The sequence below is a fragment of the Danio rerio genome, chromosome 2 (genome assembly GCF_052040795.2).
Source record: "Danio rerio strain M-AB ecotype USA chromosome 2, GRCz13ab, whole genome shotgun sequence".
Classification (NCBI taxonomy): domain Eukaryota; kingdom Metazoa; phylum Chordata; class Actinopteri; order Cypriniformes; family Danionidae; genus Danio; species Danio rerio.
Genome location: NC_141022.1, coordinates 12,759,829 through 12,784,538, shown reverse-complemented (window position 1 = coordinate 12,784,538; position 24,710 = coordinate 12,759,829). Strand labels below are relative to the sequence as shown.

The window sequence follows — 24,710 nt, the reverse complement described above, 5'->3', positions numbered from 1 at the left end:
AATAAGGGACTAAGCCGAAAACAAACTGAATGAATAAATTAACATTTTTAAGGTTATTTGTTAAAGTTTTAAGGTTACACCTGTTCATCTCACAGCCATAACATTTACACCATGTAATGATATCATAATGTAATGTAATGACATCATCTTTTTTCTATGGCTCCCAGAATGATCTTCATCGAGCTATTCACCGGACACAGTCAGCCATGTTCAATCAGGTCCTCATGCTCATCTCCACCATTGTCTGCCTCATTTTCACTTTGTGAGTCGGAAAAGAAACACTCTCTTACACACACAAACACACACACATTGGTATTGGTGGTTTGCAGGAAATCTACTTAGGCATAACGTATTTATACTGTAAAAAAACATTTATTACAGTCAAGTCTAAAATTTTTCATGCGCCTGGCAAATTCTGACTTAAAATTACTTGTATTCATCCAGCAAGTTGACAGTCTTCTCCCAAAAGATAATAAGACAATGTACAAAAGGCATCAGTGTGGATTAAATAAAGTAAAACAAACAAAGTCAGAATTGGCTAGAGGTATAAATCATTTGAGGCTTGACTATAAATGGCCCTATACCCAACCCATTTCCCTAACGTCAACCCGCACAGAAGTTTTAAATGTCAATTACCCCCTTTAAGTATAATTTTGGGCATTTTGGGGCGGGGGGGGAGGTTGGGGGGATGGGTAAAAATAAGACAAACGATGAAATGCATCTATCTGCTTTCTGGCTGAAACACCGCCAGATGATGTGGGCTGAGGGCCTGTTCAATTAAAATAACATTTCCTACTGAAAAGTAAAGTAATGGCCGCCAATTCACAAACAGCAATTTTATTCACTTCATATGAAAAATGGTGAAAAGTTTGTTTAATTGTGAATTCAATTTTTTAAAACTTTTTTTTCATTTATATTAAAATGGAATCACAAAAATGGCTAATTAACTGTACATCAGGGTGCCTAAGCTCGGTCCTGGAGGGCCAGTGTCCTGCAAAGTTTAGTTCCAACAACAATCAAACACACCTGGGCTAGCTAATCAAGCTCTTACTAGGCTTTCTTTCTTTCTTTCTACATGGAAACAACCATGTAGGTGTGTTAAGGCATACTGTTGCTAAAATCTGCAGAACACCGGCCCTTCAGGACCGAGTTTGGACACCCCTGCTGTACAGTTCATACAGTAGTTAGTTTAGTAAATAGTTTTTTTTTTTTTTTTGCTAAATATAAAAGTTCTTTTAAATGTTAAATATATAAAATATGCTTTAAATATTTTATATACTTTTTATATATGATTATTTAAATAGCCTTCTTTTTAAAATGCAGTTTATTTTCCAAGAATGCTAGGACCCCATAACTGAAATTGCTTAGGGCCCACAAATCACTAAGTTCACCCCTGTTCTGGAGAGAGCGAAATATGTTGCCAGAGGCACGTATGGCTGCATTTTGTCTTTAAAGGAGAAATTAAGCACTCAGTCAAGTTTACATTAGTTTGTAAATCGATTTCCACTTTAATGGAAATATATATAACAAGCTCAATTAATATAACCATGTAAAAAAATGGCATGTTTTAGTATAAGTTTTAGAACTAGGGTGCCGCCATCTTGGAATGTCACTGTGTCTGACGTCATGGGCTTGGTTTCATTCCCTCAGCTGAACAGATACAGTGGAAGTAAAGGACTGAACACAGGGACTGTAAAGCCTAATTTAACCCAATGCGTGAAGTTGTGGACATGGAGCTGGTGCAAATACAAGCATTATATGTGTGTCTAATATAAAAATGTATATATTTCTTCTATTTTTCTTTTACCCTTTTAAATTACACATAATTTGATGCACTTTGGTCCACTTTTTATATTATGCTGCCTTACTGCCTGTATGGGTTTCGACTGGTACTGTCGTAATGTGGGTGGGTACTTTCACTTTTCACTACTACAGATGCTCACCTCTTTCTGTGTTCAAACAAAACTAAGATCAGCATGGTTTTTCAAATGGCAGGTTTATACGTCCTTCATAAATGTTGAGAGATCGAATTGATCAACTTGATAAGAGAATGTTTTGACATAATCCACAAAGTTATGACTTAAAGCGTGAAGTCTAATCATTTTAATCATTGCATTAGTCTGAATGTAAATCACTTGGCAGCTTTGGAGCAGAGTGAGAGATTGGACCAAAGAACATCAAATGAAAGATATTAACAAAAAAATATATATATATATACAACTTAAGACATAACCTGAATGCTTGTATTTGGTGTATTTACACCAGCTCTGTGATGCACATCCACAACTTCATGCATTGGGTTAAATTAGGCTGTCCAGTCTCTGTGTTCAGTCCGTTACTACCATGGTTAACACTCATACAGGCAGTCAGACAGTGTAATGTGGACCAAAGCACATCAAATGATCTGTAGTTAAAAGGGAAAAAGATAAAATAATTAAATATAACAATTTTTATATTAGACACACATCTGATACTTCACGTCCACAACTTCACGTATTGGATTAAATTAGGCTTTACAGTCTCCGTGTTCAGTCCTTTACAACCACTGTATCTGTTCAGCTAAGGAACAGAGCCAACCCCATGATATCAGACACATTGACATTCCAAGATTGTCACGGTTGGCAAGGAGGACCCAAACGCAGAATTGAAAGGAGAACACAAAGGTTTATTTACAGGAGGTAAACAGGGCAATGCAGAAAGACAATTGTGCAGGGTGATGGCAGGAGAACAGGCTTGTGAGGGGAGGAGACTCAGGACTTTAGGATAATACAGAGGGGAGTGTCTTAAAGGGGTAATAAAGGCTGGTTAGGAAAGGGGAATTCCAAACTTCAGGCCAAGCAGTCAATCGGTAGCTAGCCGAACCTCTGGTTTGGGACAGAGGTGGCCAACAGATGGATCATCAAGGAAAGGGGATCCACAACCAGTGAAGAACTAACAAAAGACTAGGGCTAGACTGGGGCTAAGGACTGGGGCTAGACTGGGGCTAAGAATCACAAAAATGGCAAAATGAAAACTTGAAATTAGTCTTGAGCTGCAAACAGAAATAAAATTGAAAATGACAGCAACCTTGCTGAAAGAGGAAAAAATAAATTAATAAACCGAATCAAAAGGATAAATTAATTCAAGATAAAGATCAAAAAGACTTGTACTAGACTAGGACTAGACAAAAGAAACAAAACTAGACCTAAACTAAACCTTTATCATGCACTAAACAAGATAAGCTAGACATGCACACGAAAGATAGTATGACAAACCGGCAAAGACAAGTGGAAAATGAACTCAATATAAAGGGAGTAGAGAGCAGGAGGAACAGGTGAACATAATTAGACAAACAAGGACTAAACAAGGGGGCGAGGCATAGAAAAACATGGCCAACACAACAAAAGAGCAACCATGTGCTGATACACAAAACAAACGAAAAGACTTTAAACACAGGCAGGAGTGACAGGGCTGTAAGGACTGGATCCTGACAAAGATGGCGGCACCCTAGATCTAAAATCTGTAATAAAACATGCCGTTTTCTTCATAATGGTTACATTAATCGAGTTTATTGTATATATTTTCATAACTTGACTGAGTGCTTCATTTCCCCTTTAGCCAAATACTACGGGGCGGTATGATACCACTTAAGGCTTCTGTATCTTTTCGCACTCCCGGTGACCACTTACCTCCATGTGGATGACTTTTCTGCTGTCACCAGTTTGCCCAATTGCTTGCCACATTAGTCGGGGGGCTAAAGACGCAGTGCGAAGTTGACGGTGGCAATCGAGGGTGAGAATATAGTAAGATCTTAAAATCTAGTAAAAATCAAGAAAATCTACTCTTTTTTTTTTTTTTGGATTGCTAATGAAAACACTGTCGCTTGGGTTTAGGGAAGGGCTGGGGGCTCGTTAATTTGAGCTTTCGAAAATACTGTTGGTTGTTTTGGGGGAAGGCAGTGAGCGTGTTAATCTGTGCTTTTGAAAACACTATTAGTTGGGTTTGGGAAAGGGGGTCTGTCAGACAGTCGATCAGTCAGTCAGTCAGTCAGTCTACATCGGCCTCAGGTGAATTTATGCTAGAATACCAGGGGCGAATGACACTTGTGAGAAATTTGAGATCTGAAAAAGACTATATAGCTGCCTGTGGCGGATTCACAAAAAGAAAACTGCAAACAAACATACGTCCTGGAACGCATTTTGATCTCTCCAGAAATGTACACGCGATGCATATCTAAAATGGTTGCAACATACACTTATGTGTTACATAAACAAGTGCACACACATAAACAGACACAATAGACAGTCTACATTCAACCACAAACTGCCTTTCTAAGAGGATTTCTCAAGATAAATGTGCTGTGGTCTTCATCATGTTTTGTCTGTTTGCTTTCATTTGACTGAGACCAAGCCATTAGCTGTGCAGCCCGTCAAGGGTCAAAAACAGATTGAATTGCAGCTCATTTTTTTGTGGTTTCTGCTTTTACATGGAGAAGCACTTAGTTGCCACAGGCAGGCTTGTCTTTCTGTGTCCACATCCTTATTAATCCCTGGTGAATTGCAAAGCTAATTGTACAAAACCCTAGCAAATTGCACACCGCGGAGTGGACCTAATTTTCTGAACAATAAAGGCTAAAATGCACCACATCTAAACATATTTTAGATTTCAAACAGATTTCATAATTCTTGATTGGTGTGATAAAATTTAGTTATTAATAAATACTAAGAAAACAGAAGAGATTGTATTTGGCCCAAATTGTAGAGGTGACCAATGTCAAGTGGTTGTACATGACCATCTTACGCCTGTTTCACACCGCAAGCGTCAGCGGCGCGTGAGCAGAGCGTGAGCAGCGCGTATGTCGAGCAGTAGCAGCACGCAGGCGTTTGCCTTTCACACCAGCTGCGTCTGCAGCGCGCAGCTCTTCGGCAGCTGCTGCTGAGATCAACCTATCTCTGTCTATTCTATCTAGTTACCCCTCTATATACAAATACACTTTTTAAACTTTTCATCTGTACCAAGGCCCCTCCTATGCTGTTTCATTAACCTGCAAATGTTTATTTAACAAATTTTATAGATCAAATAGTACTGTATGCTTCTAAAGCTAACTTATATGAGAATTGTCTACAGTCAGAAGACAATCGCCTGTGATATCATGTCATTTGTTTTTTGATTATCAGGTTGCTGTAGACCTAGTTATAATCATATTTATACAATATAGTTATAATGATATTTATACATGATCAAACTAGTGTTAATTTCACCGCTTCAGTGATGTCCAGCGGCAGAATAACAGCTCGTTAATTCATGCTCGTGCAGATGATGAGACGGACAAAAGTAATTAATGCATGTCATTCTTTTACTTATTTTCGTGTTGTCAGATTCACAGTGCAAACAGCTCCCGGTAGGAATAACTCGAGTGAACATAAAACAAAGCCGATTAAAACTTTCTTCCTCTGCTTAGCTGCACAGAACACAGCGAGCTCACATCATCCAGCATGCGTGTCGCACTACACTACCCACAATACACTTCGCTATGGACTACAAATCCCGTAAATATTCTATTTCCCCTCTCCTGCAACACTAGTGTGCAACTTAAGCAAAACTGATAGTAAAATTGTTTTACATTCGGTTTTGTAGTTTGGGCCTAAATAAATGTTTGTTGCCGTTTTTAATCGTTTTAAGTTCATTTGAATGACTATATATAAACCATTTGACATTATTAACGCATTTATTGGGTAAAATTGCTACTTTTTACTGTCATTCAATGTGTTTTGGTCATTATCAATGCACTGTCACTTTAATTGAGCGTGAGCAGCGCGTCAAAAATAGACCCAGCGCCGAAACTATCGCTGCACTGCTGCTTCGGCGACGCTCACGCCTCGCTCTGACGCGCTGCTGCTGCGTGCGGTATGAAAGCTCTAATCTGTTAACATGGACGCCGAAAACACACGCGCTGCTCACGCTCTGCTCACGCGCCGCTGACGCTTGCGGTGTGAAACAGGCGTTAGTATTTATTTACCCCCTTTTTTGTAAGATTTATTTTTGGATTGTTTTGCCTTCGTTATGACAGAATACAAACTCCGGAAACCAGAAGTTTATTGGTGCTACATGTTGGCTTACTACCCATGATGCTATTGGCACCCATAGCACATTGTTGTTAAAGCAAAAAGCAAATTAAACTTGCTTAGAACATAGAATAGCATTCTAGCTACTGTGATAAAAAGTCTATAAATTATTCACCATCTGCAGCCTTCTCTCATACGATATACACTCACTTTATTAGGTACAGCAAATTTTCAATCACATGGCAGCAACCTTATGCATTTAGGCATGTACACATGGACAAGACGATCTGCTGCCATTCAATCCGAGCATCAGAATGGGGAAAAAAGGTGACTTAAATGACTTTAACCGTGGCATGGTTGTTGGTGCCAGACGAGCTGGTCTGAGTATTTCAGAAACTGCTGATCTACTGGGATTTTCATGCACATCCATCTCTAGGGTTTACAAAGAATGGTCCAAAAAAGAGAAAATATCCAGAGAGCGGCAGTTCTGTGGGCACAAATGCTTTGTTGAGACCAGAGGTCAGAGGAGAATGGCCAGACTGGTTCAAGCTGATTGAAAGGCAACTGTAACTCAAACAACCACTCTTTACAATCGATGTATGTAGAAGAGCATTTCTGAAATCACAACACGTCAAACCTTGAGGCAGGTGGGCAGCAGAAGACCACACCAGGTGCCACTCCTGTCAGCTAAGAACAGGAAAACTGAGGCTACACAGGCTTTTAATTCACAAGCTTGCCAAAATTGAACAGTAGAAGATTGTAAAAATGTTGCCTGTCCTGATGAGTCTCGATTTCTGCTGCAACATTCTGATGGAGGGTCAGAATTTGGCATCATCAACATGAAAGCCTGGATCCATTCTGCCTAGTATCAATGGTTCAGGCTGTTTGTGGTAGTGTAATGGTGTGGGGGATATTTTCTTGGCTACTTCCAACAGGACAACGCTCCATGTCATAAAGCGCAAATCATCCCAGACTGGTTTCTTGAACATGACAAGGAGTTCACTGTACTCAAATGGCCTCCATAGTTACCACATCCTAATCCAATAGAGCACATTTTGGGATGTGGTGGAACAGGAGATTTGCATCATGGATGTGCAGCCGACAAATCTGCTGCAACCGTGTGATGCTAACATGGGGCAAAATCTTTGAGGAATATTTCCAGTACTTTGTTGAATCAATGCCATGAAGGATTAAGGCAGTTCTGAAGACAAAAGGGAGTCCAACTTGGTATTAGTAAGGTGTACCTAGTAAAGTGACCGGTGAGTGCAGCTGTATATAGTATGTTAACAGATGTAACGTAATGACAGAACGACAAATGGCGGCCTGCCCATATTTCTCATGAAAACCTACCAATACCACTCCAATAATAAAACTTTATTACAAGCTTAGCATTGTGAATTGGTAAGGAGGTAGTTTTGAACAATGGATAGTTATGTAGTTGCTCAATATTTCATTTTGGGTCATTTTTAACCAAAAAATTACAGACTGCAGCTTTAATATGCCTTCATAATGTCTAATGATAAGTTCCCAGTGATGGGTTGCAGCTGGAAGAGCATCCACTGTGTAAAATATGTGCTGGATAAGTTAATGGTTCACTCCGCTGTGGCGACCCATGATTAATAAAGGGACTAATATGAAAATGAATGAATGACTGTCTGATAAAACATTTTCCTTGCCCTCTGTTTTCTGATTATGTGCTTGCTGACATGAATGTGGGACAATAACCTTTCACTCACATGAGTTTGACTAATGGCTTACCATCCAATTACATTTTAACAAATAAAATTAAGTCCACCCCATATTTTTACTTGAAAACTACAGCAGTGAATACTTAATTTCATACTGAAATAAGCAGCAACATAGTTAAATGTTCTAATTGAAAACATTAAAGTAAAGATCCATAGTGGTTCATGTTCAATGTTAATGTAATGATTTGTTTGTGTTTCAGGTATGTATAAAATTAGGGAGAATTACAGTAGCCACTTAAAATCACCAAAATGCACCATATGGTTTAACAGTCATTTGGAAATAAAGCAAAGTAAATATGACATGATAACTGTATGTTATCTACCGTAGACCTCAGCAACATTATCTTTCTTTTGTTGGCAACATATTGAGGTTTGATTCTCTTTTATCGCTGGACTAAAGTTGTATAGTAATTGCAATATGGTTAAGTGTTCAGTCATTAGAAATCTTCAGACAGCCCTATATGACGCCTTACACTCCCTGTAAGTGCATCTCAAAGCTTTTAGAGAAGAAACTGTTTCACAAACTGTCTGCTTATAGTATATGTGTCATTTGGAGGGTTAATGCAGACAGAGTGATTAGGTCTTTTCTGTCATTTCCCGATCCTATCAATTCATGACCACATGAGTCAATGTGTGATGTTTTACTTGAAAATGGAGATTGCATATTGTAAATCTCTTCATAAGGTAGCTGCTCAAAAATATATGTTCATCATATGTATCATATTTAACTCACTCAAACAATTGTTTTCATGATAAAACAAACTAAGTTGCCAAAACAAGTGACAACAGGTGAAAAATGTTACATTTGTTGTAAACTATATACATTTTTTACAATATTCATATGGAATTGTGAATAAACATTTACTTTAGTGACCCTTCTATATACTATACTATATACTATATATTTTACTATATACTACATGACACAGACTCATTCTGAAAATGTAGCCTTATATACATTTCTATAGATCACAAATTATGTGGCCAGAAGTACATATGGCTGCATTTGGTCTTTAAAACATACGCTATGGGGTGGTATGACGCCGTTCCTTTTCCTGCTTGCCAACTGACCGCAAACCTCCGCAAGGACAGCTTTCCCACTTTTACGTTTGTGCAGTAGCTCGCCATGAACATCGGCGGACTTGAGATGCAGAGAGGAATTGACTGTAATGACAGGGTTTGAGTCCGGTGAAAAAGGGGTCCAGAAGGCAGGTTTAACAAAAACAGAAGCCAAAAAGTAAAATAAACAAGTAAATAACAGAGTGAAAATGTGGTAAAATCTAAAAAAAAATAAATCTGGGCTTTTCTTTTTCTGGATCGTTTTTTAAAACTGTAGGTTGGGTTTAGGGAAGTGTGTGGGCGGGTCATTTGGTGTTTTTGAAAACAGTATAGCCTATAGGTTGGGTTTAGAGAAGGCGGAGGATGGGTCAGTCAGTCGACAGCAGCCCTTTGGAGGTTTTACATGAGAACAGTACGCCTGAATGGCACTTACAAGAGAAATTTGAGATCTCAAAAAGCATACACACGGGCCTCTGGTGGATTTGTGAAAACAAAAACTTGAAAATAAAACATATTTTACGCTCTCCAGAAATGTATATAGTGGTACATTTTCAGAATGAGCATGGGTTGACAATAATATATAAAAAATAATTTTAAAATGAAATAAAAAATACACAAACGTTTAGCAATGAAAATGAAATAAATAGAGCCCAATTTCTGCATAGGAGAAGCATTTTAAGTCTTTTGCATATTGTATATGGCATCACTGTTCTGCAAAACTACCATGGACTTCTTTGTGATGTTTGCTTTTGTTGCATTTGTTTCTAACTCTCCAGCATTTGTGGTGTTGAGCACTTGCAGCGAGCCGGAACAAAACTCACAGTTTTTGACTCTTTCTACTTCTGCATCGTGACCTTTTCTACAGTGGGGTTTGGAGATGTTGTTCCTGATATTTGGCCATCCAAGTTGCTGGTGGTTATTATGATACTTGTCACTTTAATGGTCCTGCCAATCCAGGTAAGCCTGCTTTTGAGAATACCGAGTATGCAGTTAATAATGCAAGGTCCCACTTTATATTAATGATGCTATATAGTGCATTGATTTTTGATATCTACATAGTAGGTATGTGGCTTGGGTAGGTTAAAAAATGTATATGGTCATTCATAAATAGAGGAGTTACCCCTTGAATTATCTTCATAAAGACCATATTTGGAATGGTTATGATTAATAATGAGCTCAGCTCTGTCACTCCTGCAGCTCAGTCCCTGCTCTCTATCTCACTCAAAAGCAAACATAATGATGTATTTTTAAATAAACTGTGAAAAAAAATCATTACGTTTGTCAAAATCTTTAAACAAACTGAGCAAAATATATACTGTCAACAAAAGGGACAGACTAACAAATATTTTACAATGTAATTGATATCAATCTCTGAATAAACAGGTGATGTTGAATAGAGTGCATCGCTGTTCTTTGACTCAATCAAATTCACATTAAGTGATATGACCTGATGCATAAACATGCATTGAACATATTCAGCAGTCAATATGTGGTTGTTGCCTCACTGAAAACATGTTGCACATTTCACAATAAAAGAGCAAAAGGTTCAACTTAACAGACCATATGCCTCTTCGAGGTGTTGCTGAATAAATTTTTAATCTGTAAATCCTGCATTTTGCATTATGACGAGCTATAATCAGATGGCTGGCGGAGAACTACATGTCTGTACATGTCTGTCACGTCTGAGTCACTTAGCAATGCATAGAAAACAATTGGCAAACACAAGGTGTGGTTGAATCACAAGGTGTGGGTTAATTTATTGGCCTCCCTGCATCTTCGGTTTTTCCAAAATAAGAGTATGACATATATGGTAAGTTTAATAATAGCTAAACTTAAAAATAAGGTAACAGGTCTTTGTTTTAGGTTTAGGTAGGTAGTGCTGTCGCCTCACAGCAAGAAGGTAGCTGGTCGAACCTCGGCTCGGCTCAGTTGGCGTTTCTGTGTGGAGTTTGCATGTTCTCCCTGCATTCGCGTGGGTTTCCTCCGAGTGCTTTGGTTTCCCCCACAGTCCAAAGACATGCGGTACAGGTGAATTGGGTAGGCTAAATTGTCCGTAGTGTATGAGTGTGTGTATGAATGAGTGTGTGGATGTTTCCCAGAGATGGGTTGCGACTGGAAGGGCATCCGCTGTTTAAAAACGTACTGGATAAGTTGGCGGTTCATTCCGCTGTGGCGATCCCGAATTAATAAAGCCGACAAGACAATGAATGTAGACCTAACAGTCTGTGTTTTGTTCGGACAGGTCTGATTTTTTTAAAGGGGTTTTACATTAAATCTTATACTATATATACTATACGCCTTAGAGTATCCATATTATTATTATATGCCACCATTAAGTGAAGTTTAATTAATTTTAAATTAATGATTTGGTTTAATGTACTTTACACACATGTACATGTTTTTACATTGTACTTTTAAAATTATTTAAAAAATGATTTGCATGAAATTGCATATATTAATCATTTTTTTCATTGTATTTATAATTATACTACTGACCCATCCCTTACACCTTATCCCACATTTATACCACCAAACCTGTCCCTAACCTTACCTGTATCCCAACTTAATAGCACAATACAATATGAACACAATAACACATTGTATCTATGTTTTTATTTAAGAACCTGGTAGTTAAGGCCACTTAGTAGAGAGTAGGACTCTAATCAGAGCTACCTACTTTAAAAGTTTTTAAAACATATTGAAATGGTGGTTTCAAATTGCACCATAATTTTTACATAAATTGTACCACCAATGTTGCAATAATACAATTAAAAATTCCCATGGTCCAATTAGGGAGAGTAATGTACAGTAGCGGCTGTGGCAATATCATAAAAAATATTAGTTAATTTTGTGTAATGCATTGATGTGTCTTTGTGGTTTAATGCACTAGTTTGAGGAGTTGGCTTATCTGTGGATGGAGCGGCAGAAGTCTGGAGGATATTACAGCAGACAGAGAGCAGAAACAGAGAAACACGTGGTGTTGTGTGTCAGTTCAATCAAAATTGACCTGCTGATGGATTTCCTAAATGAGTTTTATGCCCACCCTAAACTTGAGGTAATTAACACATACGTTTATATTCAATGCATTCTTATTTTACTTCGCTGTTACTGTGACTTCATTTACCATTATTATAGGACTTTATTTGCATATGCACTTTAATGACAGCTGTATTTATTCACCTCAGCAGCAGTTAGCTCTGCAGTGTATTTAGATTATTTATTTCCACTTGATGTTGGTGTCTTTTAGGAGCACTATGTCATCATCCTTTGCCCAACTGAGCTGGATGCAGCAGTCAGAAGTGTGCTGCGGATCCCAATGTGGTCACATAGAGTCATATATCTGCAGGGCTCTGCCCTCAAAGACCAAGACTTGGTCAGAGCAAAGTGAGTTCAAAGAGACTTAAGACACTATCTTCTGCTAAGATTACTGCATTGTGGTTTCTCCCATGTATAGTAAATATAGTTATTTTTGGGTTAGCATACAGTAAAGCTCATGAGGCCTGGTCATAACTCCTTTAATTCCAAAAAATGTCCACTGTTTTCTCTGACCAAATACATTTGAAAAAGCCCACAGTAAGCAGGAAAACTGGTAACACATATGAGGGATTCACGCTTAAGTATTATAGGAGAATCTCAGTCTGTGCAAGCATAGTTAGATAATTGCTTATCATTTTGTTGCAAAAGTATTTAAAGAGTTGTCAAAGAAAAAAAATCACATTTTACAATGCATAATAACAAGAATCGAAGTCTTTCATCAACTACAATTATAAAATGATTAAGGAAATCCAGAGAAATCTTTGTCAGGCAAGAAGTTAAAGCAGGAACCTCAACTGTATGTTCAACCTTTGAGCTCTTACTTGACTTCTAATCAAAATAAACAGCCTGCTGCTGCATCAAGAAATCAACTTAAAATTTTGTTACTCAAGGAGAAAGCTAAACGTCAGCTCTTTCCACAGGGTAGAGCCAATCTCAAAAGACATTGCAAATGAGTAGAGAAGTTGGACTGAGAATGTAATGTCTAAAAAGATCTTTTATACATTCATGAGCAACAGATACAAAAAAAACAAACATGTTTCATGGTTCAGGGATCAGCAAAGTGGTTTGAGTGACTAGAAGAAGTCACTCAATATATTGGAAGAGTATACAGACAATTACTGCCATAAATATGACATTGTTCATGGGAAATGTACAGTTCTTAGATCAAGTCCCATTCTACTTGTGCCACAAACAACACAGACTAATTTGGAAATATAAAAAAAAAAATTAATTGTTTGGGAATTAAAGGTACTAGTTGTTAAAGATTGTAATGAAAACAAAAGTTCATTTGACACTGTGTTAAACATGCTTCTGTTCCAACACATTTAGGGAGTGTTGCAGCAGTCAAATAAAACAAATGTTTATACAATTACCAAAATATATTTTATTTGGTCTGTGAAAACAATGATTTTTTTATTTTTATTTTTTTGGAATTTAGAAAATTAAACAAAGTTGTCATTGATTGTTTTGCATTTTATAAGAAATGCTAACTCTCTTGTAATAGGAGATGTACAAATGGTCATATCTCGAAAGGATAGTTCACCCAAAATTGAAATGGTCATCTGAAATATAGGTGATATATATAAATATAGTTTTTTTTTACAACATTCCAGCTGACACTGTGGTCCTTGGTGATTCATATAATGAAAGTCAATAGCTACTGGCACTTCAAGAGTCAAACTGAATGAATAAATAAATTTAAACCACATTTAAAGAAGTTTTAAACAAGTAATGCAAATGGGATAAGGAAATTGCAAGAAAACAAATATACACACGTACGTACATACATACAGGAGTTGGACAATAAAACTGAAATGCCTCATTTTAGATCCCAATAATTAATCAGTATGGTGTAGGGACTCTTTTTACAGCCAATGCAGCATCATTTTGTCGTGGGAATGACAGATAAAAAGTTTGGGTTGTACACTTGTTTGGGGCTTCACACTGTAACTCACTCGAATGTGGGAAAGACAGTGAAGGAGGACTCAATAGAAAATGAAACATGTTTCACATTGTCCACAGCCCAAGATTTTTGCTGCTGGCAACTTTGACACTGATGTTTGGCATTGGCACAAATGACCAAAGGATTGGCTGGACATCTGTTTCAGACCGCTGCCTCTTGCATCCACAGTTACTTCTGTTAGATGTGGTTCGTCGATCTTGGTAGTAGGCTGACATTACCCTAGATACCGTGGCTCTTGATCCATCAAATAGACTTGCTTTCTTGGTCACAGATGCGTCAGCAAGATGCGCACCAACAATTTGTTCCCTTTTGAACTGTGATATGTCACCCATAATGTTATGTGCATTGCAATATTACTCTGCTAATTAAACCTTCACTCTCTGCTCTTACTGGTGGAATGTGTATTCAGTGAAGATTGGCCACCAGGCTGGTCAGATTTAGCCATCATACTTTTAACACTAAATTGACCAATGTTTTAGTTTTATTGTCCAACCCCTGTACATACATACATACATACATACATACATACATACATACATACATACATAACATACATAACATACATACATACATACATATATACATACATACATACATACATACATGCACACACAAACATACTTAATTTAAGATATATTGTCTAAAATAATATGTTTCTTTACAGACTGGATTATGCTGAGGCTTGTTTCATTCTGACTTGTCGCTGTGTGGCTGACCGCAATGCAGCAGTATGTATTCTTGAGATTTGTAATCAATTTTAAATCATTAAAGGTGCAACTCAGCTCCTGGGGACCTACTGTGCTGCCTTGTTTACTTACAATTTGCTTCAGCACATCTGCATATTTTCAAGATTTTTAGGTGTTCCTGAAAAACTTGATTAACTGTAAAGATCTGTTAAGCTGTTGGGTTCTCTTAGAAAAAAATTTCCTGAGTTATGTTTGTGTAATGTTCATTAATATTCCAGCTTTATTTATTTATTTTCAGGATTATCAGACCATCCTGCGTGCTTGGGCAGTGAAGGATTTTGCTCCAGGCTGTACTCTTTTTGTTCAGATTCTCAAACCAGAAAACAAATTTCATGTGAAATTTGCAGGTACTGTTAAATCTGTCTTTAATTCCATACTGTCTCAAATAGTGTATACATTCATAGAAACAACTTTGTTAATACAAAGTTATACTGTGATGTCTACTTTCAGATCATATTGTTTGTGAGGAAGAGTTTAAATTTGCCATGCTGGCCATGAACTGCATCTGTCCTGCAACATCTACATTCATCACCCTTCTGGTGCACACCTCACAAGGCCTGTGGGTACACCAGCCTGATCACATATCGTCTTGCTTACATATGCAATTTAGAAGGAAACAAAATTAAAGTAGAAATTTAGAAGGAGATTATGTCATAATATGGCCTGCATTTGTGGATTATGTTCCTTTATTTGCATGCATGCAGGGTCACTTGCACAATACGATATATATGAGCAGCTATTGCCCAAATTTCATCTGGTGATTTTGCGTTGTCGGCATAGAGGCATAACAACACAATGTCCCTTTCAGTCAGTCACTGCAAGTTACGTTATAACATGACTAACACTTGGCATCCCTATGGAAAGCATCACAACTACCACATAACACATTTGGTGTGATATTGCCAAGCTACTATAAGCAGCACCAAAGGCATAACCATCAATTTTTCTCAGTGTCCCTGGAATTTTAAAGGTAGTTGTGATGAGATCACCTAGCTAAGCTAAGGCTAGTTATTTTGAATATGACAGTGCATTGGGAAATCAGTCCAGTTCAGTTCTAAAGGAGAAGAATGCTGTTGAGCCACATACTACCCATAAAGGAGATACAGCATAGCCCATACTGTAAGGGCCCTAATGACAAGCATTACATATGGATAAGATGGTTAGCTATGATGGTTAGTTATGTGTAGTAATTAGTAAATGTTGGTGGACTTAGTGGGCATACAGTTTAATTTAAAGGTAATCCAACACCTAACTTCTTCGTTAGGTGCTGGGGTCTTGGAGGAACTCTCTAGAGTTCACTGGCTGGGGAACTTAATAGCAGAGTGCAATAAGTGCAAGCATGGCACAGCAAGAGGTGACACTGAAGGAATTTTCTTTCGATAACCTGGTGTTACCCAGCAAGCAGGAAGGATCCAGTTTCACTTTGAGATTGTCATATCTTACTAATCTTTTAGGTGTTGCCTAGCCTATGACTGTTAGAAAGGTACCTCAAACTAATGTATAAAAAGAGGCAACTCTCGTTGGTGAATGAGCTCTCATCCTCAGGCACAGCTCACTTTGCGACTGGTATGCAGAGGTGATGGGATCCACTATCCAGTATGGGCCAACCTCTGTTTAGAGACAGCATTCCCTTCCTCCGCTCCAAATCAGACCGAGAGCCCAGAAATGTAAAGTTCTGTGTATGCGGTCAACATTAATGCAAAAAAAGTGAACAGGACACAGCAGTGCTAAGGCTGGGCCTTCCTTCTTCCAATTCAGCCTCCCCTCCAACACACTCTGAAGAAGAAATAGCGCAACAGGAATCTGGCAAGTTTGAGGGTCTTCTCTAAGATAAGAGCACCACTTAACAAACTGATTGCACTTCAGGGTGTACTGTAGGGGCCTGCAGAGAGAGATCTTGCTTGAGTTATAGCATCAACTTAACCCGGGTTCATTGTGGAAATGTAGTCCCGCGGACGATTCTGGAGACCGCGGAATACGTCCCGGCGGGTACATACGGCTGCAGTTTTTGTTTTTGCGAATCTGTAAGAGGTCGCTGTTGTGCGCTTTTTCCCGTCTCAGGGTGCTTTCACATCTGTAGTTCGCTTCATTTGGTCCGGACCAAGGGTAATAAATTATACATTGTTGCATCTTCTGCCGTCTTTGGGTCATTTTCACACCATACTAATTGCTTTGGTCCGAACCAGTTATAACGAACCAAAATGCAGTCATCTTACAAAATCCACATCTCTCATTGGCCAGATGTTGTTGAACATATTTCCTAAACTGCTTATTGATTGGTCAGAGTACATGTGAGGGAAAATGCCAGTGAACTCCTGCAGGTAAACAAAACCTTTTACTCTGGAGGGACGACTGCGCTGGCTGATTGTATCTCTGCTTTAGATAAACTATACATTACGAAAATGAAGCGCGACCGCGGCTGGAAAACAATGTTTAATGCATCGCTCGTCACTTCAGGAGGAGACGTGAATTAATTTTGCTAAACTGCGACATGGTCATCTTGCGGAAATATTACCAACGATCCATCAGGTAATGTTTTCCCCTCTCTCTCTCTGTTGGTAAAGCGCTGTCAACAAATATTTTCCTCCGTATCCCATAATGCACAGCGTATCGGCCTACGGCAACTGAACTAGTCCAAAACGTGCAGTACTTTTTGCGGTTGGACCTGTTTTAGTACGAATCATATTCTCATCACAAACGAACCACTCCAGGGTTCGTTTGAAAGCGTACCGAGACCACCTCTTCAAGCAGGTCTCGGTACGTTTATTTGGTCTGCTTTTGGTGCGTACTCGAGTACGATTGCTGCATTCTCGCCTGCCCAAACGAACCTCACCAAAAGGGGAAACGAACTCTAGTGCGATTCAATCGAACTTAATAAGGCAGGTGTGAAAGCCCCCTCAGACGCCTCTCGTGAGTGTGGTTCGCGCCCGCGCTGTTCTCGTGTGAACCTGCCGGAGGCCGCTGTCCGACTGACCGGATGATTGACTGCGCGACCGGCCAATTGGCCGACCCGCCCTCCTCCTTCCCTGAACCCAACCAATGTTACCGATCGTCCCGCCCGCCCGCCCTGCAGCGGCGAAGCCTTACACAAGGAGGTAAGCGGTTGGTCGGCCGGCCGGCAAGCGCGAAAGGAAACAGCGTCACACCGCCCCTCAGCGTTCGCTTGAAAAAAATAAGTGCGGCCGTACGTACCTCCCGGGACGTATTCCGCTGTCTCCAGAAACGTCCGTGGGACTACGTTTTCAGAATGAGCTTGGGTTGCATCAACTACTACTGAAATAGATCACTTAATTTTTCTGTATCCAGTTGAAACACAGGTGCCAGATAGTACCTGTCCCTGAAATGGTCTTAGTTAAATTTGTAATGAGAAGGTCTGGGTGAGCTTAGTGGCACAACCAGCAAGCCATGTTCTTTGTCCTGCCTGACTTGCACAGTGTCTGTTGCTTCATTTGTGTTCTTGTTTGTCAACCTGCAGGATTCCCTGTTGGTAAACCTGTCTCCTTTTATTGATAGATGCTCTTTGTTTGTCTATATCAGAGGTCACCAAGCTCGCTCCTGGAGGTCCGGTGCCCTGCAGGGTTTAGCTCCAACTTTCCTCAACACACTTGTCTGGGTGTATTAAGTATACCTAGTACGAACTTGATTAGCTTGTTCTGGTGTGTTTGATTATGGTTGGGGCGAAATCTGCAGGACACCGGCCCTCCAGGAACAAGTTTGGTGACCCCTGGTCTACATGTTCAGATAGAGCCAGTGGTCTTCACAGCACCCTTTCAGATTAGTCTAGGAATGCTGTAAGTAATCTAGTGGATTCCCAATGCGGTCACAATAGAACAGCTTCTTTCTTTTCTTCATACGTACATATGTAACTGAAACCTTCACCTAAAACAGAAAATCATAATTAAATTGGATGTTATAAATGATGTACGTGTATCTTTTGCAGAGAGGGCCAGCACTCTCCTGAGGACTGGCACAGAATTTATGGCAAATGCTCAGGAAATGAAGTGTACAGTATAGTTCTGAACAAAAGCATCTTCTTTTCTGAGTATGAAGGAAACAACTTTGCTTATGCATCATTTAATGCATATAATAAGTGAGTATCTATATTTATTAAGAAATACTTTTGATATCATAGGATAGTAAAAATTACAAAGGACACTTCTCAGATGTATAAGTTGTGTAATTTTGTATCTATTATTTTAGGTATGGCATCTGTCTCATTGGAGTCTGTCCTGAGGACACTAAGAGCATTCTGCTGAATCCTGGTGCTCAGTATACCATGAATGCCATGGACACGTGCTTCTATATCAGTCTCACCAAGGAGGAAAACTCCTATGTTAAGCAGAGAGAGTGTAGAAACGACAGCAAGACTCAACCGCCAATGAGGAGTGCCATTACAAGACCAGGTCAGACAAATGTTTTGCATTAGAAAGAAAAAAAACTGTACATTTCTTCAAGTTCAAGTTTATTTATTCATAGAGCACATTTAAAAGCAGTCACAAGACTGACCAAAGTGCTGTACATAAGACAAGGTAAAAATAAAAAGATTTCTTCACATGGCAATATTAAAAAATATAAATCATTTTGAAAGTCTCTTCTACTCACTAAGGCTGTAATTATTTGATCAAAAATAACATAAAACAGTAATATTGTCCAATGTGACAATATTTTTATAGTTTTGTTGTATAGTTTTGTGGAAGGTGGGACCATAAAACTAATGACTACCCAATAAACACATTGTACACATACACGTTGTAGCGATGTCTGTACAAGGTTGCATTTTTTTCAAAGCCGACGTTGCCACTTATGTACTCGCTACATTGTCACAACGTAGAAATGTAAGACGTGAGAAGGCTGTAGCAATGTTGTTGTGTAACATTTAGCAACCGTGAGACGACGTTCTAACTACATGTATTAATGTTTTTGTTTTTTTTTCTTGGCAGTTTATTAATACTGCCTACAATACAAGATAAGCAGTAATAATTTCCCATTATTGCTAAATATTAAATATTGTTCATTCATTTTTCTTTTTTTAATTTAACAACTGCACGTGTAAGCTTTGAAGTGTAAAAATCGCCACACAAATTATTATAATTAAACTTTTTTAATATATATTTCACAACATTTAATACATACAGTATACATCTAATTATAAGCAAACAATATAAATTTAGATAGTTTAGATTATATTAAATAATTAACTATATATAATTAAACTTAAAGGGTAGGCTATATTAAAATTTCAATTGAGAGGGTAAACATACAAGAAAAGTAAACAAGAAAGCATTAAAACATAAATATATAAATAAATAAAATGCAGACATTACATTGAAGAGAGCGCAGCTGAAGACCAGGGGTAGTTGTTAGTACAGAGAAAGCAGTCAGAGAAAGAAATGCAACAGAGAATCCAGTTCAGAGATGGATCCACAGCAGCCACAAGTGAAAATAGGCAGTGAACAAAAAGGACTACACAAATGACCACTGATGGCTTATTTAGCAAGAAGAAATAAAGCAATGCTAATGTCTCCTCCGTTGTTGTTATGTGAAACATTGAACGATCTGTTAAAATTTAAACTGATTCATTGATGAGGAGTAAATGTTGTACAGTGGTCATCCATGCCACCTATAAGCACAACCTAAAGCAATGGGTTGACGCAGTTAAAATAGCAACATTATGACACTGTTGTGACAACCTTCAGCAAAAACGTAGATCCTCAACCTTTTTACAAGGTTGGTACAATGTTGTAGGAAGGTCGTTACATTGAGGCAACGTTGTGTGTTTGTTGGGTACCTAATAACTAACTAAAGTCTTTATTTTATTTTAGTTTCTAATTTTATTCATTAAAATATTAAGTGAAGATCATGTTCCATGAAGATTCTTTGTAAATTGTCTTTTGTAAATACATTAAAACTCATTTTTTGTATTAGTAATGTTTTGCTAAGCAATTAATTTAGACAAATCTAAAGGTAATTTTCTCAGTATTCAGATTTTTAGGAACCCTCAGATTCCAAATTTCTAAAAATTGTATCTCAGCCAAAAATGGTCCCATCCAAACAAATTATTCACCAATGCAAAGCTTCAGCTTTCGTGCGATAAATAAATCTCAATTTAGAAACACTGACACTGGTATTGTGGTCCAAGGTATCAATTATCAAAGCCATTTAAAATGGCTATTTTCAGTTTTGTTGTATTTTAAAATGAAATACTTTTTTCTGTGCTGGCAAAGCTAATTTTGTGGCTTTCGGGTGTAAAGAAAATCCTATTATGTATCATTGTTGTTTTTATTTTATTTTATTATTTGACTTATGATACATTTATATGCTATCTAACAAAGTGATGTCATCTGTCGCAGTTGTTAGAGCAACAAATAATAATTTGTGGCTAATACAAGTGGCAGAAGGTAGATTTTCTGATAAATCATCAAGATTCTAACGGATATCAGCCAAGTTTGGTAAAGTAAAAATCACGATATGGGGTTACATTCAGTATGACGCTGTCTGAAAAATCAGCAGAGTGAATAGCAACATCAACTGCCTGACGTATCAAGTCATTTGTGCTGGCCATTACATTACAAACCACAGGAGAGGGAAAATTCTTCAGAAGGATAACGCTGCTGAAAGTAAATAAGAGGTCAAGGTGCTCCAGGATTGGCCATCCCAGTCACCAGACATAAACTTTATTGAGCATGTCTGGGGTAAGATGGAGGAGGCATTGAAGATTAATACAAAGAATCATGATGAACTCTGGGAGTCCTGCAAAAATGCTTTCTTTGCCATTCCAGATGACTTCATAAATTAGTTATTTGAATCATTGCAGAGATGTATGAATTCAGTTGTCCAAGCTCATGAGAGTCATTAACTATATTAATTATTTTTTCACTGCACCATGACTTTATATTCAATACTGTACATTGTTTCTGTTGAGTGACAAGATGTTTGTCTAAGCAAAGTCAGACCTTACTGTCCTAATGAAATAATTAAAAATTAAGGCATGATCATATTTTATTTTGGTAAAATAAGCGTAATCTAGAGGCCTTTGCCCTGTATATAAACCACTTCCGATACCAAATGATCAACTAGAAGTCAAGTTATTTTTTGTTATTCCTAAAACTTGGATAGGCAACAAGACTGTTGTCAGGTAGTGTATACAGTGAATATTTAATTACACTCCTCATCCAAATATCAAGTATTCACATATTGCAATAGTCGATATTAACAGAGGGGTCAACCAGTGACTTGCTATGTGGACATGTTTGAGTGGACATCATTCTTGAAATTATGTCCTCATTTACTGGCTCATTCAACAGGACAGGACAATGTTGCAGTTCACAATACTTTCCGACAAAGACTTTACAGGAGAATAATGTTGCTTTTTTGGACTGTCTGGTTGCATCAAGTATGTTGAAAGAAATGTTTGAAGTGATAAACAAGGGCAGTGGGGCTACTCACTAGTGAGTCTATGTTTTGATTCTCAGGTCTGTTGAATTTTTCTCAGAAGCTTATGGTTGAGCGGCGTGGTGGCTCACAACAATAAGGTCTCTGGTTTAAGTCCCAGCTGGACCAGGAGGCATTTCTATGTTTGCATGTTTTTCTTTCCTATACATAGGGTGCCTTCTCTTTTTTGACACTTGCTCCAGAATCTTCTTTTGTCATTTTAAAGCAGTACTTACAACCTAGTTTTGATGCACCAGTGCAAAATATGAATACAAGAGTTCCCCTGGACTTTTGATCCGGAGTGTAATTTAAAAGTGTTTACTTTTACTTATAATACAGTATATGTATATGTATTCTTGCTGTAAAAAGGGTGTATGTTTTATTAAAAACAAAAATATAAAATATTCTGAAGGTATGAAAAAGGCTGGTTCCCTTTTTAATTGTTTTTTTTTTTAATCGAAAACACTTTGTTTTAAAAGATATGTTATAAAGAAAGTAAATGACATTTACAAAATGACAAACATCAACCTAATATTTGCATCTGCAAATGTATACATGATTAAGATACAATGTAATGTAATATTTTCTGTGATTTTCATCCATTTTTTGTATTTCTTAAAGGGACCATGGCCATAGATATACAGGAAATAAGCATTCCATCCACTTTAGGCCCATCGCTCTCAACTGGAGCTAATACATCTGAGAGAAGACAACCAATCATTATTCCTGTTCTAGAACTGCCTGATTCACCTTCTTTTCAGGCTAGCAAGCTACTGAGTGGTCAGTCAAAGAGTCACATAAATGGAGAAGAAAGCAATGATGGGTAATATAACCTCTCAGATATCTTTTAGATATCTGCTCCTGAAAGATGTTTAATTCACTGCAATATGTGTGTGTGTGTGTGTGTGTGTGTGTGTGTGTGTGTGTGTGTGTGTGTGTGTGTGTGTGTGTGTGTGTGTGCGTGCGTGCGTGCGTGCGTGCGTGTGTGTATGTATACATTCATATATTCTAACATAGATTTTTTTTGTCTGTCTTGTTTCTGGTACAAATATAATACAATTTGTAAATGAAGAAGCTTTTTTAGACAAGCAAAACACTCAGTCTTGTTTTAAGAAATACTATGTAAAAAATAAGTGAGGTTTCCTTAAAACAAGATAGCTAATCTGCAATGCCTGGGGTAAGCCAAATTATCCTGTCAAAAGGAAAAAATCAATTAATTTTACTACCCCATTGGAAAGTAATTTTGGCATATTATTTCTTAAAATAAGGCAATATTTTCTGCTTGTAAAATAATCCTTCTTGATTTAATATTTGGACTAGAAAAAATACAAGAAATACCTTTTTTTTTGCACTGTAGAAGTTATTAGTCAAGAACTGAATTACATCAAGCAAGATTAGGAATATGATTTCCTGAACTCTTCTTTTTTTGCTTGTTTTCAGCTACTTTATAGGATATCCTCCAAATTTACCCTACATTGGAAGCTCGACAATCCTTTGCCATTTACGAAAAAAGAAAATGCCCACATGTTGTATGCATCTGGAAAAGGTAACAGATAATATATACAGTTGAAGTCAGAATTATTAGCCCAATTTCTGTTTAACAGAGAGAAGATTTTTATTCAACACATTTCTAACCATAGTAGTCGCAAACTTAAGATTGATGTCCCTACTCTGTACTACCAAGCTTGGCGATACAGTGACTGTACTAAAAAGCTGAGGACCGGGGGGTATTTGGTTCTAATCAAATCTAAAATGATCTAAAATTATGTTTTTTTATACATAGAGCACATTACCTTCGAAAAATCGGTTTACTAAATAAACTTCTGCTTTTATTAAACAAGAACATATTAAAATATAAATACATTTTAACAATGAAAATATTTCTCTTAAGAGTTTTTTTTTAATTAAAGTCTTTCTTTTGAACTCACAGCAGCACTCCTATTTACAATGATTATAATAAATCTTGAGCACAACATCAGCATTTTAGAATGTTTTCTTTTTAAAATATAATAAAATAGAAATAAGTATAAAACAAAACTAAGACAGTGGGCCCTATCATACACCCGGCACAAGGCATTATGCAATTGTTGTTTGCTAGTTTCAGCTCATTTTCAAGAGCCATTTTGATGTTTTCCACCACTCTGTTTAAATAGCAAATGCATTTATGCTCATATGTGCGCTTATAGACGTTGTGATTTATAAAAGAGGTGTGGTAAGGCGCATTGCTGGCGCGTTGATATTTTGAGGAACTAACATAGGCTGCACAATAGATAAGCTAAGAGAAGGTCTACAGTCCAGCCCAGAGCGCGTTAGTTGTGCACCTCTCTTAAACTTTGCTTAATACACACAGGATGTACAGCAACACGCAAATATCTTTACAAATGAAAAAGAATTGAAAGATTAAAATATTACAAAAATTATTATTTTTTAGCCTACATAAATAGAAAAATCATGCTTTTATGCCTTCTCCATCTCGGGGGGCTCTTCAGTTTATTCATGACAATTAGTTTTTGTATAATATTATTATCATTAGTAGTAGTATTTATTATTTGCATGTTTATATTTGTATTATTGAAAACAAGCTTAGATTTGTCCACCAGTCAGGTTTTAGACCATATGGGGCATTGCATGTGTATTTGGATATAACTCAGTTTTTTAAATCTTTGAGCTTAGCAATCTAAAT

General features: G+C 37.6%; 1 protein-coding gene across 1 annotated transcript in view; it reads left to right on the top strand.

The window, feature by feature from the left end:
- Positions 1 to 24,710, top strand: part of kcnt2a (potassium channel, subfamily T, member 2a) — a 69,259-nt gene that overhangs the window by 21,728 nt on the left and 22,821 nt on the right. The window contains 11 exon segments of the mRNA XM_087240467.1: positions 168 to 262; positions 9,628 to 9,808; positions 11,742 to 11,906; positions 12,099 to 12,235; positions 14,515 to 14,578; positions 14,835 to 14,943; positions 15,047 to 15,155; positions 18,537 to 18,686; positions 18,797 to 18,999; positions 22,649 to 22,850; positions 23,468 to 23,573. Coding sequence (XP_087096593.1) covers positions 168 to 262; positions 9,628 to 9,808; positions 11,742 to 11,906; positions 12,099 to 12,235; positions 14,515 to 14,578; positions 14,835 to 14,943; positions 15,047 to 15,155; positions 18,537 to 18,686; positions 18,797 to 18,999; positions 22,649 to 22,850; positions 23,468 to 23,573 — 1,521 coding nt within the window.